Source organism: Polypterus senegalus, chromosome 8 (genome assembly GCF_016835505.1).
Source record: "Polypterus senegalus isolate Bchr_013 chromosome 8, ASM1683550v1, whole genome shotgun sequence".
Lineage (NCBI taxonomy): Eukaryota > Metazoa > Chordata > Cladistia > Polypteriformes > Polypteridae > Polypterus > Polypterus senegalus.
This window is the reverse complement of record NC_053161.1, coordinates 34,566,193-34,583,021: the sequence shown is the minus strand read 5'-3', so window position 1 is coordinate 34,583,021 and position 16,829 is coordinate 34,566,193. Positions and strand designations below refer to the sequence as shown.

The 16,829-nt window shown below is 40.4% G+C and overlaps 1 protein-coding gene across 3 annotated transcripts in view; it reads left to right on the top strand.

Annotated features, from left to right (window-relative positions):
* dock4b (dedicator of cytokinesis 4b) overlaps window positions 1-16,269 on the top strand; it is a 432,150-nt gene extending 415,881 nt beyond the window's left edge. For 2 of the 3 annotated variants that reach the window (XM_039760946.1, XM_039760944.1), the window contains 3 exons: window positions 5,266-5,385; window positions 10,972-11,033; window positions 13,960-16,269. In XM_039760946.1, coding sequence (XP_039616880.1) covers window positions 5,266-5,385; window positions 10,972-11,033; window positions 13,960-14,388 — 611 coding nt within the window. In that variant the 3' untranslated portion in view covers window positions 14,389-16,269. The remainder of the gene's footprint in view (window positions 1-5,265; window positions 5,386-10,971; window positions 11,034-13,959) is intronic. The other variant, XM_039760945.1, reaches the window with a different exon arrangement.
* Window positions 16,270-16,829: the final 560 nt, after the last annotated feature.

Here is a 16,829-nt window from a genome sequence, read left to right as displayed (position 1 = left end):
TGACAACTCACTTTATAAAGAGTGGCCTCACTTTAACATCATAATGATGAAATCACACTTATAGACTGAATTGTTTAGATACGTCCGCTGAACAGTATTACTTAAAAGACTTGACAAGAGATTGAGCCTATGTTCATCTGCATTGGCTCTCATTTTTTTAGAATCAGCAACTCTCCCAGCAAGTCTACATGATATTATAATGCTGCAGCTTGCTCTGCTAATTTGAGTGACATGGTTGATGACATCTCAGTTGACAGGCCATCACTAGTCATTTCACAATTTCAGAATTTGTTTGTGTTCCTCTTCTTTGTGAGCCACTCAGTAAGAAGGAAGGACATTGATTCTGACAGAGTTAGTTGGGCCGACAGATACAGTATAAATTGCAGTGTGGACTGTGTGGGGAATTCTGATGTGGTTATGTAGCTGTGCTGTGGGAAGCGGTTTCTGCATGAAAATAAAAATGGTGCGGCACTTAATTGACACCCAGAAATGTTTAATCACTAATGAAATGTAAGCCCACACAGTAGCTGTAGGCTCCATTCAGTTTGAAAAGTTTTTAGTATGCTTGTCAGTTAATCTTGTGGCTTTTTCCAGGCCCTTGGCTTCAGATACAGTATATTCATCTTATTATACTTAATTGTGGGCACAGCAAAGTGGTGCATGGTTGCCTCACTGTTTCAGGTGCAAATCTCAGCCCAGTCACTGTCTTTGTAGAGTTTGCATGTTGTCCCTAAGTGTAGTGAGTTTTCTCCGGAATGCATCCCATGCAGTGTTTCAAAGACATGCGTGTAAATTGGCTTAATGTGAGTCACTGGTTTGGTGCTGCAAGTCTCAGGCTGGAATAAGTAGAGTTTGGAAAATTGATTTGTTTTATTATCATCATGCTGTGTATTATTATCTTGTGATGGTTTGCTTTGAAACACTGTAAAATAGGCCTACAAAATAATAAATTAGTTGGCCAGCCAGATATGAGGGTGTAATTTATGAGTATACTATTTCAATATCTGCTAAAAGCAAAGGCCAATAAAACTGGCATGTACACAAGGCTACACAAGATTATCATGTTTGCTTATAAAAGAACACCAAAATGTATCATTTACTTTTTAGCATTATTAATCATCTGGACTGTTCATAAGAGTCATCGGTAGGGAGTTTACATATTTTGCTTAATGCCCAGAACTATAGACGTCTACTTTTTATTAACATGAAAATAAAGGTAGAATGTCAAAGAGGAGAGATTTATATACAGAGAGTGATGAGGCAATACGGTCTGAAGGCAGGCTTAGCTTTTTTGTTTGACCATTAATTGAGTAATGCATTTACAGTATATGTTGTAAAAGATGAACACTAATACACTCACTGAGCAAATTATTAACAATGGCTGTATACACCTGTTTATCCAAGCAGTTATTTAATCAGCCAATCGCATGTCAGCTGTGTAATGCATACAGTCAGTCAGATGCAGGTGAGGGACTTCAGTTAATATTAAAATCAAACACCATAAGGAAGTAAAAAAATGTGATCTCAGTAATTTTGACCATAGCATGATTGTTGGTGCCACATGGGCTATTTTAAGTATTTCTGTAACTGTTGATGTTCTGGAATTTTCATATACAACAGTTTCTAGAGTGATATGCAAAAGAAAAATCATCCATTGAGCAGCAGTTTTGCAGACAGAAATGCCTTGTTGATGAATGAGATCAGAGGACAATGGACAGACTGGTTCATGCTGACAGAAAGGTTTAGATAACCACTCTGTACATCTGTGGCGAGCAGAAAAGCATCTCAGAATGCACATGTCCACCTCGAGGTTGATGGGCTACAACAGCAGATGACCACATCAAGTTCCACTCCTGTCACCCAAGAACAGAAAGGTGTGGCTGCAGTGGGTGCAGGCTCACTAAAACTGGATAGATAAGGACTGGAAAAATTATGCCTGGTCTGATGAATCTTTATTTCTGCTGAAGCACACAGATGGTAGTGTTAGAACTTGATGCCAACAGTATATATCCATGCACTCAGCCTTCTTTATGTCAGCAGTCCAGGCCAGTGGTGGTGGTGTAATGGTGTGGGGAATGATTTTTTTGGCACAGTTCAGGCTCATTTTCCCCAACTAATCATTGCTTGAATTCCAAGGCCTATTTGAGTATCTCTGATGGCTACCTCCAACATGATAATGCACCATGTCACAAAACAAAGGTCACCCCAAACTAGTTTCAAAAGCATGACAATGAATTCATTGTTCTTCAGTGGCCTTCCCAATTACCGGATCTAAACCCAATTGAACACCTTTGGGTTGTGGTAAACTGGGAGATTCGCAGCATGACTGTGCAGCTGGAAAATCTGTAGAAATTATGTGATTCAAGGTTGTAGATGGTCCTGAACAAGGCAGTCTCTTGCCAAACTCAGACAGAATATTTATAAGAAATGTTGTCTATAATGAAATTTTATAGAAAAATTTCATGAGGTAAAGAAATAGAAAATTTTTCCTAAATATCTTCTTCAGATTTTGTGTATTACAGATTGTTACAAAGTTTTACAGTAAGACAATATTAATTATACTTACTGTGTTGTCATACACGTTTCTATTTTATTTTTATTTTTATTTTACTTTAGGCTTCTTGCAAAAACATTTTTGACAAAAAAAAATTAAGACAAGAAACAGAATGAGGTCAAGGTCCCTTGCCATTTAATACAGACTGTTCCTACTAATGTTTATGCACTACTGTTCTAGTGCCCGTTATTGTAACGGGCTTAATGTCTAGTTTTAATATAATTCCTTTTCCTAACTATCACACAAGCTGTCTGTCTAATCTGTACTTTCTATTTCATTATACACCGATCAGCCACAATGTTAAAGCCTCCTGCCTAGTATTGTGTAGGTCCCCCACGTGCCACCAAAACAGCTCTGACTTGTCAAGTCATAGACTCCTCAAGACCTCTGAAGGTGCCCTGTGGTATCTGGCACGTTAGCAGAAGAACCTTTAAGTCCTGTAAATTGAGAGGTGGGGTCTCCATGGATCAGACCTATTTTTCTACCACATCCCATAGATGCACAATCAGATTGAGAGGTGGGGAATCTGGAGACCTTGATCTCTTTGTCATGTTCTTCAAACCAATATTGAACCATTTCTGTAGTTTGGCAGGTTATATTATTCTGTTGAAAGAGGCCACTGCCATCAGGGAATACCGTTGCCATGAAGAAGTGTACATTGTCTGGAACAGTCTTTAGGTAGGCGTTATCTGTCAAAGTATCATTTACATTAATGCCATGATCCAAGGTTTCCTAGCAGAACATTTTCCAGAGCATTAATCTGCCTCGACTGGCTTGCCTTCTTCACAGAGTGCATCCTGCTACCACCTTTTCCACAGATAAATGACTCACATGTATCCAACCATTCACATGACCAAAAGTAAAACATGATTCATCAGACCAGGCTACTTTCTTCCATTTCTACATGGTCCAGTTCTGACCCTTACATGTTCATTGTAGGAGCTTTCAACAGTGGACAGAGTTGAAATGAGCAATCTGACTGGTCTGCAGCTATGCAACTCCATATGTAGCAAACTATACTGTGTGTTCTGACATCTTTCTTTCGTGGTCAGCATTAAGTTATCAGCAATTTGTACCACAATAGCTCTTCTGTAAGACCAAACCAGACAGGCATGCCTTCACTGCCTACACACATCAGTTGCTCTTGGGCACACAAGACCCTGACGTTGGTTCACCAGTTGGCCTTCCTTGGACAACTTTTGGTATGTACTACATACTGTGGGCACACCACAAAACCTGCCATTTTAGAGATGCTCTGACCCAGTTCTCTAGACATCACAATTTGGCCCTTGTTAAAGTCACTCAGATTCCATGCACATGCCCATTTTTCCTTCTTCAAAAAATAACTGTTTTCTTGCTGCCTAATATATCCCACAGCTTGACAGGTGCCATTGTAACAAGATAATCAGTGTTATTCTCTTTACCTGTCAGTAGTTTTGATGTTGTGGCTGATTGGTGTAAATGTATCCATTGTTGACTTTTCCATGTATTTGTACAGCTTCTTATACATCTGAATGCACATCTTGTATGAGGTGCTTTTTTCATCATCTTTATTTCTGAAGCATCTTTTTCATTTATGTACCTGTCTCCATCGTTCTGTTGTATTGTATTATGTAGAAAATTTCTTTTTTCTATATTCACTCTTTACTTTTATGCATCACATTTTTTGTTTTGTGGCACAGTAGTTATCTGGATCTGAATCTTGCGGTCGAGCATCATTTGTATGGAATTTGCATGTTTCCCCTTGTTGGTCAAGTGTGAGTGACTCTGTGACCCCCTACGATGAACTGGCACCCTGTTCTGGTCTGTTCCTGCCTTGCATTCAATGCAGCAGAAGCTGACTATGGTGTCCTCAACTCTGAAATAGATTAAATGGGTTTGACTATGCTTTGTTAGGTTGCATTTTCTGTTTATTTACTATATATACAGTGCCTGTCTATTTTATAAAGCATTATTTTACCTTTGGGCAATGCTCTTATTTATTTATAAAAAATATGAAAAAATGTACACAGCAAAATGTGCCTAATTTTTTACATTATTAGTAGTTTGTGATATAAATTTATGTAAAAATGGCAGAGAAAATTATTTTTTTTCAAAGATTTTAACAAATGTGCCATTCTTGTGTATGTTCTGTGGTAATCCTGACTGCTCCTTTAACCCAATTAACTTTGGGAGGAGAAAATGCATCTGTAAACAATATCTGTACAAGTGATTATTGACTGTACATTGTATTTATGGTAATAAGTTATTTTCTTCTCCAGCTAAATGGCCTCTATTTAAAGATATTGTACTTGAAATTCTGTAATTTAGAAAAAAGTTTTACTGTGAAGCATAGAAAAGTAATGTTCAAAATATTACCAAAGGAATTATAATTACCAAAGGAGTTTTATTTATGCAATGAATGTTTATGTTATAGTATAAAAAATAATCTTTGATGGTGATGCTCTTTTAGTCCCGTAGGACTGCTAGCTCACTATTAAGGTCCCATGTACACTGCTTTGCAGCTGTTCTTTGGTCTGCATATTGTAATTAGTTCCTATGTTTAGAAAGCTATCACTATGTTAGATAATTAATATTTATATGTGCTTTTCTTTTCAGATATTTATTTTATGAAGCATTGTTTTGTTTGTGCTTCCAAGTGTGTGCTGAGCTTTTCTGGTTGTATTTTCCCTTTTACATTTACATTACTGGGCTTGTGTTGTCTGTTACAGTAGTAAATCCCACACCAAGCAGTTGGAGTCTAGATAGTGGTAAAGAAGCAAATTCACAGGTTACAGAATGTGTTGGAAAGCTGGTATCGCCTCCTGTACCACCTAGGCCTCAACATCAAGGTAAAATAAACTAAAGAGAAAAATTGCAAAAATTATGTATAAAAACTGAAAGTTGCAAAATCTATGCCAACATTTTGTTCACTTTTGCTATCCATATGTTTTTTTGGCCCACTAATCTTGGTCACACTTCTGATGATCTGGAGCTTTATTGGGAAGCCAAAGAGGCAGGGTCAGAGCTACGTTTTATATGTTTTAATGTTTGCTTTGAAACGTATAAATATATTTCATATATACATACAGTATACAAGTTATTGGTTTGGATATATGGTATTACTTTGAATGCATCTGTTTAGATGTATACATTAATTGATATACATTTGGTCTGATATACATTTATTTATATATATATATATTGTGAAGGCTGGCCCCGGCACAGACAGACGGACAGCATATTTTTGCCCAACACACTGTTTATTTACAAATATACAAAGTTATAAACACGTGCACACTCACACGACCCCAGTGCCTCTACACCGATTTCCCCAAAGTCCAGGCCCACAGTCTCTGTGCCTTTGTCCTGGCCGCCTCCTGTCCTCTCTCCAGCTCTGTCCACTTCCACCAATCACTGGAGGGAGGCGGCCCCTTAAATAATGCCCCGGATGAGCCCCAGGTGCTTCCGCCTCTAGCCACTTCAAGCGTGGCGGAAGTGTCGGCTGTCTTCCTGGCAGCTCTCCGGGTGCCACACAAAGTCTTCCCCCCGGCACTTCCTGGTGTGGCGGAAGTGCCGGGCTCCCGATAATTAGGCACCGGGGCGCCGCCTGGCGGTGGCCACGGGTCCCTACAGGGCTGGGCTTCAAAGCCCTGTACCCGAGGCCCTTGCCTAACCAGGACGGGCGCCCCACTCCGTCTGGAGGAGGCACTCGCCCTCCTCCGGTCCTCCAAGCGTCCCGCCGGGCTCCAGCCCCAACCGGCAACCGCACGGGATAAACCGGCATCGGGGCGCCGCCTGGCGGTGACCACGGGCCCCTACAGGGAAGGGCTTCCATGCCCTCAACCCGTGGCCCCCAACAGAACCAGGACGGACGCCCCCTCGCGGTCTGGAGGAGGCACAAGCCCTCCTCACGTCCTCCTGGGCGTCCCGGCCGGGCTCCGCCCGCCGGGGCCTGAGTGCCCCACTAGCGAGGACACGTGGGTCGAGCGGCACAACCGAAGGGCAGCACGTCCCCAGCGAGGGTCCTACTATGTCCCCAGGGTCCAACACGGCACCCTGGGACATCCGCTTCGCACCCTCGCCGGGCGCAAACGCCCCCGTGGTCTGCGCGCGCTCGCCCGCTGTTCCCCAGCGGGTCACCAGGGCCTCCCGGCGTGGAGCACTCCAGCGGGCGCTCCCGTTCCAGGCGGGCAGGTCCCCGCCGGCGTCGGCCTCAGCGCTCGTCGGGGCTTCGGGCCTGTAAAATAAAGAAAAAGAGGGCCAGAAGCACAGCGAGGACACTCATCCCGAGCGCCCCGTCGGTCTCCGTATCGACCGTGCTCCTGCCCCCCTCCGACAGCCCCAACTTGCCTGCTGAAGTCCTCCGCCGCAGGTTCCATGCCCGTCCGTCGTCGGCCTCGGCACGCTCTCGCAGGCAGCTCGCCCAGCCGCCCAGGGATCTCCTCTGCCCATCCAGAGGATCCCTTCTCGACGCAGCCAGCGCACCCAGCGCCGCGTCCTCTCTTATCGGAGGAACCGGCATTCACCCTTCGGTTCCTCCTTCTTTTCTTGGACGCGCTGACGGTCTGGGTCTGAGCACAGCAAAAGCTCAAATCCAGCCCGTCTGCGTCCAGGCAGAGCGACAGGAGACAGCTGCAGGCTTGAAGCGCAGGGCGCTAGGACCCAGGGCACTCAGCAGCCCCGATCCTACCAGCCCTTGCGTGTTCGAGCTCCTCGCCTCGCTAGCTGTCTGCACCGCCGCATCCGCTGTTGGGAGGTTGCCTACTGGAGCCGGTCGTCCCGTAATCGGTCACGGCCATGTTCGCTAACCCCCTTGCTCTACGGAACGGCAACACTCACCACTCCCGCCGTGTTCTGCCTGCCTCGGTTCCAGCGCCGCGCCGATCCTCCGTCTCAGTCGGTGGCTTTCTCGACGCGACCGCCATCTCCATCAGCTGCTCACACTGAGCGGCGAGAACACGTAGCAGTTCCTCTAAAGGCGGCTTGGCGGGCCGAAGGGACTCCTCCGACGCACGCCGAGCCGCTGGTGGAGAGAGAGAGACAGACGTCGGTGGGCTTACCTGTCCATCAGCTCCACGCGACGCCTGCCTCCTCTGGGCCACTCCCTCTGGCCCAATCGGGTCTCGGTTTGGCACGAGACTGGCATTCCTTGGGCCCGCCTCTATCCAATCATCGGCGGCACACAAGACACACCGCCAATCCCGTGCCTGTCAGCGGGCGGGACCACCGGCCCGCGGCCATCTTGTCTCCCCTGCGCTGCGCTTTTAGCAGGGGGTTGGCCCCACGTTGGGCGCCATTGTGAAGGCTGGCCCCGGCACAGACAGACGGACAGCATATTTTTGCCCAACACACTGTTTATTTACAAATATACAAAGTTATAAACACGTGCACACTCACACGACCCCAGTGCCTCTACACCGATTTCCCCAAAGTCCAGGCCCACAGTCTCTGTGCCTTTGTCCTGGCCGCCTCCTGTCCTCTCTCCAGCTCTGTCCACTTCCACCCGACATCCACCAATCACTGGAGGGAGGCCCCATAAATAATGCCCCGGATGAGCCCCAGGTGCTTCGCCTCTATGCCTTAGCGTGGCGGAAGTGTCGACTGTCTTCCTGGCAGCTCTCCGGGTGCCACACAAAGTCTTCCCCGCACTTCCTGGTGTGGCGGAAGTGCCGGGCTCCCGGGATAATTAGGCACCGGGGCGCCGCCTGGCGGTGGCCACGGGTCCCTACAGGCTGGGCTTCAAAGCCCTGTACCCAGGCCCTGCCTAACCAGGACGGGCGCCCCACTCCGTCTGGAGGAGGCACTGGCCCTCCTCCGGTCCTCCAAGGCGTCCCGGCCGGGCTCCAGCCCCAACCGGCAACCGCACGGGATAAACCGGCATCGGGGCGCCGCCTGGCGTGACCACGGGCCCCTACAGGGAAGGACGGACGCCCCCTCGCGGTCTGGAGGAGGCACAAGCCCTCCTCACGTCCTCCTGCCGTCCGGCCGGGCTCCGCCCGGCAGGCCTATATATATATATATATATATATATATATATATATATATATATATATATATATATATATATATATATATATATATTTAAAAGAATATATCCAAAACAATGTCTATGTATTTACATACATAAATACATATATATGTATATATTTACACTTATGTTCACTAAGTCAACATATATACACTCACCTAAAGGATTATTAGGAACACCTGTTCAATTTCTCATTAATGCAATTATCTAATCAACCAATCACATGGCAGTTGCTTCAATGCATTTAGGGGTGTGGTCCTGGTCAAGACAATCTCCTGAACTCCAAACTGAATGTCAGAATGGGAAAGAAAGGAGAATTAAGCAATTTTGAGCGTGGCATGGTTGTTGGTGCCAGACGGGCCGGTCTGAGTATTTCACAATCTGCTCAGTTACTGGGATTTTCACGCACAACCATTTCTAGGGTTTGCAAAGAATGGTGTGAAAAGGGAAAAACATCCAGTATGCGGCAGTCCTGTGGGCGAAAATGCCTTGTTGATGCTAGAAGTCAGAGGAGAATGGGCCGACTGATTCAAGCTGATAGAAGAGCAACTTTGACTGAAATAACCACTCGTTACAACCAAGGTATGCAGCAAAGCATTTGTGAAGCCACAACACGCACAACCTTGAGGTGGATGGGCTACAACAGCAGAAGACCCCACCGGGTACCACTCATCTCCACTGCAAATTGGAAAAAGAGGCTACAATTTGCACGAGCTCACCAAAATTGGACAGTTGAAGACTGGAAAAATGTTGCCTCGTCTGATGAGTCTCGATTTCTGTTGAGACATTCAAATAGTAGAGTCAGAATTTGGCGTAAACAGAATGAGAACATGGATCCATCATGCCTTGTTACCACTGTGCAGGCTGGTGGTGGTGGTGTAATGGTGTGGGGGATGTTTTCTTCCCCTTAGTGCCAATTGCGCATCGTTTAAATGCCACGGGCTACCTGAGCATTGTTTCTGACCATGTCCATCCCTTCATGACCACCATGTACCCATCCTCTGATGGCTACTTCCAGCAGGATAATGCACCATGTCACAAAGCTGGAATCATTTCAAATTGGTTTCTTGAACATGACAATGAGTTCACTGTACTAAAATGGCCCCCACAGTCACCAGATCTCAACCCAATAGAGCATCTTTGGTATGTGGTGGAACGGGAACTTCGTGCCCTGGATGTGCATCCCACAAATCTCCATCAACTGCAAGATGCTATCCTATCAATATGGGCCAACATTTCTAAAGAATGCTTTCAGCACCTTGTTGAATCAATGCCACATAGAATTAAGGCAGTTCTGAAGGCGAAAGGGGGTCAAACACCGTATTAGTATGGTGTTCCTAATAATCCTTTAGGTGAGTGTATATATATATCTGTAAATGAATCTATTTAAAGCAATATATATTTAAAAGAAACAGTATACGGATATTTAAAACATTTATACCATCCAGTATATAGACAAAGATATATAGAAGTAACTAATAGATTATAATATACAGTATACTCAAACCAATGTGCCTCAAATAATATGTACTTATATCTATAATGTTCTGTACTCTATTTACAAAGTAATCTTTTTTTCCAGAATGGCACTTATAAATATATATATATAATTTATGTTTGTATGTGTTAGTATATACAAAAAGACATATGTAAGGAATTATGGTCAATACAACAGTGATGCAGTTTGAGTTGTATACATTTAATAATAATAATAATAATAATACATTTTATTTATTTAGCTCCTTCCCCATGCTCAAGGCACCTCACAGAATTTAAGAAAGAACGGCAGGGTATTCTGTATATAGCATTGTACAAACCAGATAAATAAATAAAGAAGATTAAGATAGTAAATTCAGAGAAAAAGCCTAACAGACAACATAATTAATGGTCTAGCACACACACACACAGGTTACATGAGCATCTTGACAGAGAGGTAAACTGAAAGAAGGGTAATAAAATCAGGTAGAGCTAAAAGCCTTCCTGAACAGATGAGTTTTGAGTTGTTTTTTAAAAGAATTCATGGAGTCAGCTGACCTGATTAATTTCGGTAGGTCAATTCACAGTTTTAAGCAGTTTTTAAAGCAGAGTAGAATGTTTCCATGTTTGGATTAACATCCAAGGTATAGTCAATTAATTTCTTTATTTGTGTTTTCTGAGAAGTTTTCCCTTTTATGTATTTTAAACCATTTAGAGCAAACTGGATTCACATTTAAAAAGTTCAAACATTAAATGCCTTTCAGTATATTTCATAGTATCTGTGAGCTGTGGGAGCTCCTTTAGGGTTCTTGGTGGACCTGGTTGGTAAACTAGAGTGAACCATTTTGTGGGTTAAACTTAGAGAATCGTTTTATAGAGAAGGATTTACTGTATAATCAGTCTACAAAGGATTTGTTCTTTTTTTCTACAGGTTCACCAGCAAGAAATATAAGGTCTCTATCGCCAGTTGCCACTCCAAGATCACCACAAAAGGTAAATTATACTGAATTAGAAAATGTGAATACCAAAATATAAAAAATATATTATTACACACACACACAAAGGAAGGACTCCTCAGTACAAAGACCAGAGTCGGTACTTTTATTAGTAACCTAGCTGCTAAATAAAGTGAGCACATTAATATTCTTTTCTATTAAATATTCTTTTGAATTAGGAGAAAGTAACAGCAGAGTATACGTTATGAGCCATTTTAAGGATTGGCTGATCAAAAGATGAACAAGTTTGAAAACTTTCAGTTTGTTATATGACACTCCCTGATTTAAATTATTCATTTTCCCTAGCTTTATTTAATAGTTTCTTCTAGTTATTAAAATTTATTTGTAAAGTTTCTACACTTTTTTGTTTTTTATGGGCACCACCATTTTGTGGGGTTTTACCTACCATCCCCTGGGTTACATCGTGGATATTAACTGCGTGTGACGTGTTGTCTTATTTCTATCCAACCCTGCAGATTAACAACCTAAAGCAATTAATCTTATCAAACTTCATGTTTCTTTATTCTTTTGTTTTAATCTTTCAGCAAGTAATAATAATAATAATTTATAATGCTAATAGACTGCTGCACAGCAACACAACTCTGCTTGGGCGCATACAACATCAGCATGGCACTGCCAGATCTAAACACTAGCGTGGTGAATTGCTCACATACTAAAGTGACTTTAGCTGCAGGTGGAAGTCCAATTTTACTTCTGGTGCCAAGCAGAGCTGTGTTGTGGTGCAGCAGTATATTAGCTAGTGAAAACTCTGTGAAGAAGCAGACGTCTGTTACGGTTCTGCCTTTGTCCAGAAACGGCTCTGTAAGCTTTGTGGCCACAGACTCGGAAAGTCTTTGCCCTGGATTATAACTCAAAACACAGTTTTCAAAAAAAACACTGCCAGATCTCCGAAATCACAGCAAATCTGTTGTTTTTCACATGTTCTTTGTTGTCATAGCGCAAATCCCACATGATAGTCTGATAGCGGTCACAGGATATTGTATCTTTGTTTGCCGGTGCCACAAATAGTTCTGAGCATGCATCAACCATAGAACCAACTGTGGTCATTACTGCTGTTGTGAAAAGGTTGGAGATAAACACCATCAACTCAAAGAGGGAGAGGCAAGTTGTACTACGTGAATGTCACTGACAGAATAAAACTTTTACAAGTAGGCAAAATTTACACCAGTGCTGCAGACTCAAATCAAATGTCCATGCTTATTATATTACAGTGATAATAATAGCAGCTGACTATTCAAAACGCAGAGTGCCCGGACTCGAACCCGGAACCTTTTGGTTATAAGACAGCAGTTCTTACCTCTGCACCATCCAAGAATACATATCAAGTTTCTGTCGATTGAAATTTGAGCTTGGGTTTTAACTCATTGACAGCAACATTTAAATTGAATGATTTTTTTTTTCTTTGGTTATGTTCTTGAATAAAAGCGCATGTGTTTATTTGGGCTAAAGTCTTCATAAATTATACACTTCACATCATTATTAGTGTAACATGGTTTCTGTTTAAGGTATGTGTTCAGCATTTCTTGCCTCGCATTTGGTATATATATATATATATATATATATATATATATATATATATATATATATATATATATATATATATATATATTTATATATATATATATATATATTTATATATATATATATATATATATATATATATATATATATATATATATATATATATATATATATATATATATATATTATAGATGCCCCATATATTTTGTAAACTTTATAGTTTTAATATAAAGACGTATTTTGAGATTTTCTAAATCTGTGATTTTCAAATCTACTAACTGCCAAATGTTTAACAAGCAATGCAATTCAATGCTCATGCCATTAAGAATATGTTTTCTTTTTTATTTTTTATATAAAATAAATAATTTTGTTCAGTAGGGGGCACAATAGTATAAAATATAGTCATTTTCCATTAAAATTGTGTTAGAAACGGTTTAAATGTTTGCCTTAGACTGATGCTTACTGATATTCACTGCTGTTTCTTTGTTTATTTCAAGTTTCAGTAATATAACAACAGCATTTACAATACAGTGGGAAAGGAGAAACATGAAAAATACGCCAGAAATTCACCATTTTCTTTATTTTTATTTTCTTCCCTTTTAAATATGCCATATAAACTTTAGTAATGCTGACCCATTAAATATTAAAAATATTTTTTTTTTACAAAGATTCTTTCTAAATTATACTTCAAAAATGCTTTGTTAGTTTTTATATTTTTAAATTTCCTTTTTTTATTTTACTTCCTAACATAAAGTGGAAAGGAATCATTTGATTTGTGGCATCACAATATTTGATGGGCCCTGCTGCAAAAAGAAGATTTAGATTTTCCTGATTGGAAATTAAATTAAATCTGATTAAAAATGAGCATCGTCAATGAGATTTGTCAAGGATATTTATATATTTTCCATGTACTTATTTTTAAGCTACATAAAACGTCAGCAGTCACAATCAAGCTTTACAGAGTTGTAGGAATGACGACACCATCAGCCTTTTCAGTTTCATGTGGCATACCCAAGTATGGTAATAATAAATGAGGTCACTGTGGGGGTCCTTCAGTCCAATGGGCCCCAGTTCAACTACCCTGCTTACACTGCTTAGAGTTCCAGCAGTGCATAAGGTCACATATCTAATGAATTTTTAAAAAATGCAAAAGTATGAATTTATTTACTGCAAAAGGGCATTTTAGGGGTATTCTCCATTTAAATAATGAATGTAATAATCATAATGTAAAATAATACAAGTGTTATTTAGAATTGTCTTGAGCTTCTCCAGATGTTATAAGGCTGTTCATTTGACTAGACTTTTATGTTCAAAGGCATATCACACCTTGCAGTTCATGTTCTCATAATTCTTCCACTGCTTTGTAACTCCTATTTTCACAGAGCTCCATGCAGTCCTTCACGCCGTCTCCAACAGAGTGCCATACCTCAGGCCTAGTGTCCAACTCCCCAGGTCTGTCAGGAAGTTACAGCAGTGGGATTTCAACGCTGAGCCGCTGCAGCGTATCGGAAACATCCGGAGCAGAGACACAGCCGAGTGATCACCTTCTGACCACGTCAGTTTCTAGCGGTTCTGATGAACTCATAAGAAGGGAGAATAAAACTCCGCCTCCTTACAGTGTCTACGAGCGATCCAACTCCAGGCGCCCAGTGCCTCTACCTCACAGTCTCTCTGTCCCCATCACCACAGATCCCCCAGCTCTCCCTCCAAAACCGCATCAGCTCCGTTCTAATAAACTGGAAAATGATGGCAAGAGATGTGAACAGGTTTCACGGCCCAGGCCGTTGCCAAGAAAAGTTTCTCAGCTCTAGTACAGCATATTGTTAACAGCTGGAACATTTTGCACTTTGTTTTTTGTAAAGGAGAATCATTTAAAAAGTTATTACTCATTTATATTTTGCACCGACATCCAGTACCTTTAGTCTGGTAGGGCACATTTTGTATTATCCCCTTGGGTAAGACAAGGTACTGCTAAAAATTAAATCAAGACTTGTGCTTAAAAGCAAGTCTGTATTAAGACAGTTATCATAATTAGCTCCACATAGGAATTTACAACAGGGTTTTTTTTTTTGCCTTAAACATTTGCAAAAATAGTTATATGAAGTTTAGGAAATTTGTAATCCTTCATCATGACATTTTTAGCCGTAAAAGACAAAAATCTCTCTTAACACAGTGGCAAATCTAAAGGTGCTAGAAATTTCTCATTTGTAATGAGGCATAGCATAGAATCTAAAAGTTCACCATAAAATAGCTGTGTTGAGTCATTCAGAGTATTGTGCCAAAGGAACTCTCTCTCTCTTTTCTTTTTTTTTTTCCTCTGTCTCATAATATATACTTTAATGATAGAATCTAGATAACTGGAAGTGATCTACTGAAGTAAGATTGACTTATACTGTGTTCAGTGCTACGTGTTTTTTTCCCCGTTTTGTGTTTCCCTTAAACCTTTATCTCTAATTGCACGAGGCCTGTAAAAAAGCAATAGAAACACTGTCGTTCTGGACTTGAGATCATGTAGACAAAGCACAAATGGGTGTGGCAATTGACTGCGGGAAGTGTTTTTGAACCGGGTTCAGGCAGATGTGCCAGAGCAGCTACTAAATGTCGAAAACACTGACGGATCTTGTTGATCTCAAACTGACTTAACTGCCAGTGCCCATTGCCAAAAGTGGATCCCTTAGAATCGAATCTAACGCATTCAGCTTTCGAGTGCTTTTGTCTCCGTTCTTAGGTGAGCAATGTTTAGCAATTTGTTTGTAAATTCCAGCTATTTTTATTACTTGTACGTGATTTAAGAAATATTGCAGAGAGAATGTACTGTAAATTGAATTTTGGCTTTACAGTATTTGAATAGTTGTGGGTTCGGTGTACCCATGGTCTAAAATTGTTTCATTCTTAGCAAAATTTTTATATCTTAATGGACTGTGTATATTGATTGCTTAATTTGAATAAAGTGGCCAGTTTTGGAATACTAATTACATCATTCTTAACATGTTTTTTTAATGTTTTTTTGGTGAATTTTCAAATATATGCCAGACATGGTTAATTGTGAGAAAAGAAGAGACTGTATATTACACTATGAGATTGTTGTAAGTATGCCAAATACTTTATGTAATTCTCTTGTACATAACGTGTTTTTAACAAAATGTAGCCATATTGAATTTACAGCTTTGAATGTTGCAAGAGCAAAGTATAATTATAAATGTTAAATATTTATATGTTTTAATGTGATTAGGTTAAAAGGAACATATTAACAGCATCTAATGCTTTCACTTCAGTAACAACTTTTGAGGTCTAAATGTTTTTCCAAGGTTGGGAAGAATTTAGTTTTTTGCAATTAATAACATCATGTTTATATTCATAGCATAAAAATTTTAAATGGTATGTAATTTGTATTTTACTAGAAATCATATGATACCACATTGTTTAAAAAAAAATCACAATATTCCTTCTATTTAAAATTTGCTTATTATTTCCAGGGGTTGTACAAGCTGTTTGTTGTACAAATAGTGTCAAGTATAGGTTCTGTCAGTGTTATTTTACCACTAAAGCCATGTTTATTTGGTGACTGCACACTGTAGGAAGGTGTTCTGTATGTGTTTATTTTTATGTTTTCAGAATGCACATAATGGTCTATTACAAGAATTTAAAGTTAAATCTGGTCTGAAAGGACAGAATGGAAATAAAATAACCCATATAATAACTAGTGTAATCTGATTATGTTCTGTTTTTTTCTTACTGTTATAAAATATAAATATTCTCTGCTTCTTTGGATATGATAAAGACTATTATGGGTGCCCAAATATGGTCCCTAGGGTCACTTTGTGTACAGTTTGTTTCTTGCAAGAGATGACCTAAACCAAGAGTTCCCAAACTTTTTTCAGCCACAGACCCTTTTACCAAAAACATTTAAAACCGTCCACCCCCTAGTCTTTTTACTTTACTTACTCAAATTAATACATTTGTACAGTACTCGATATTAAATATTTCACTAGATATCAAACTTTTCATTTTAATCACTAGTAATTAATGATTGAAAAAGATAAAAGGACTACAGAATATGGCATTATCTTGTGCAACATTTAATATCGAATCCTGCACTAATGAAAATTAAAGCAAAAAAATATGCGTTTTTTACATTTTTGACATAAATATGTAGTACTAGGGTGTTGTACCGTGTTAGCCATTATGAATGTAGAGAAAAGCCAAGCAAAATGACACTTTTTATTGGCTAACTAAAAAGATTACAATATGC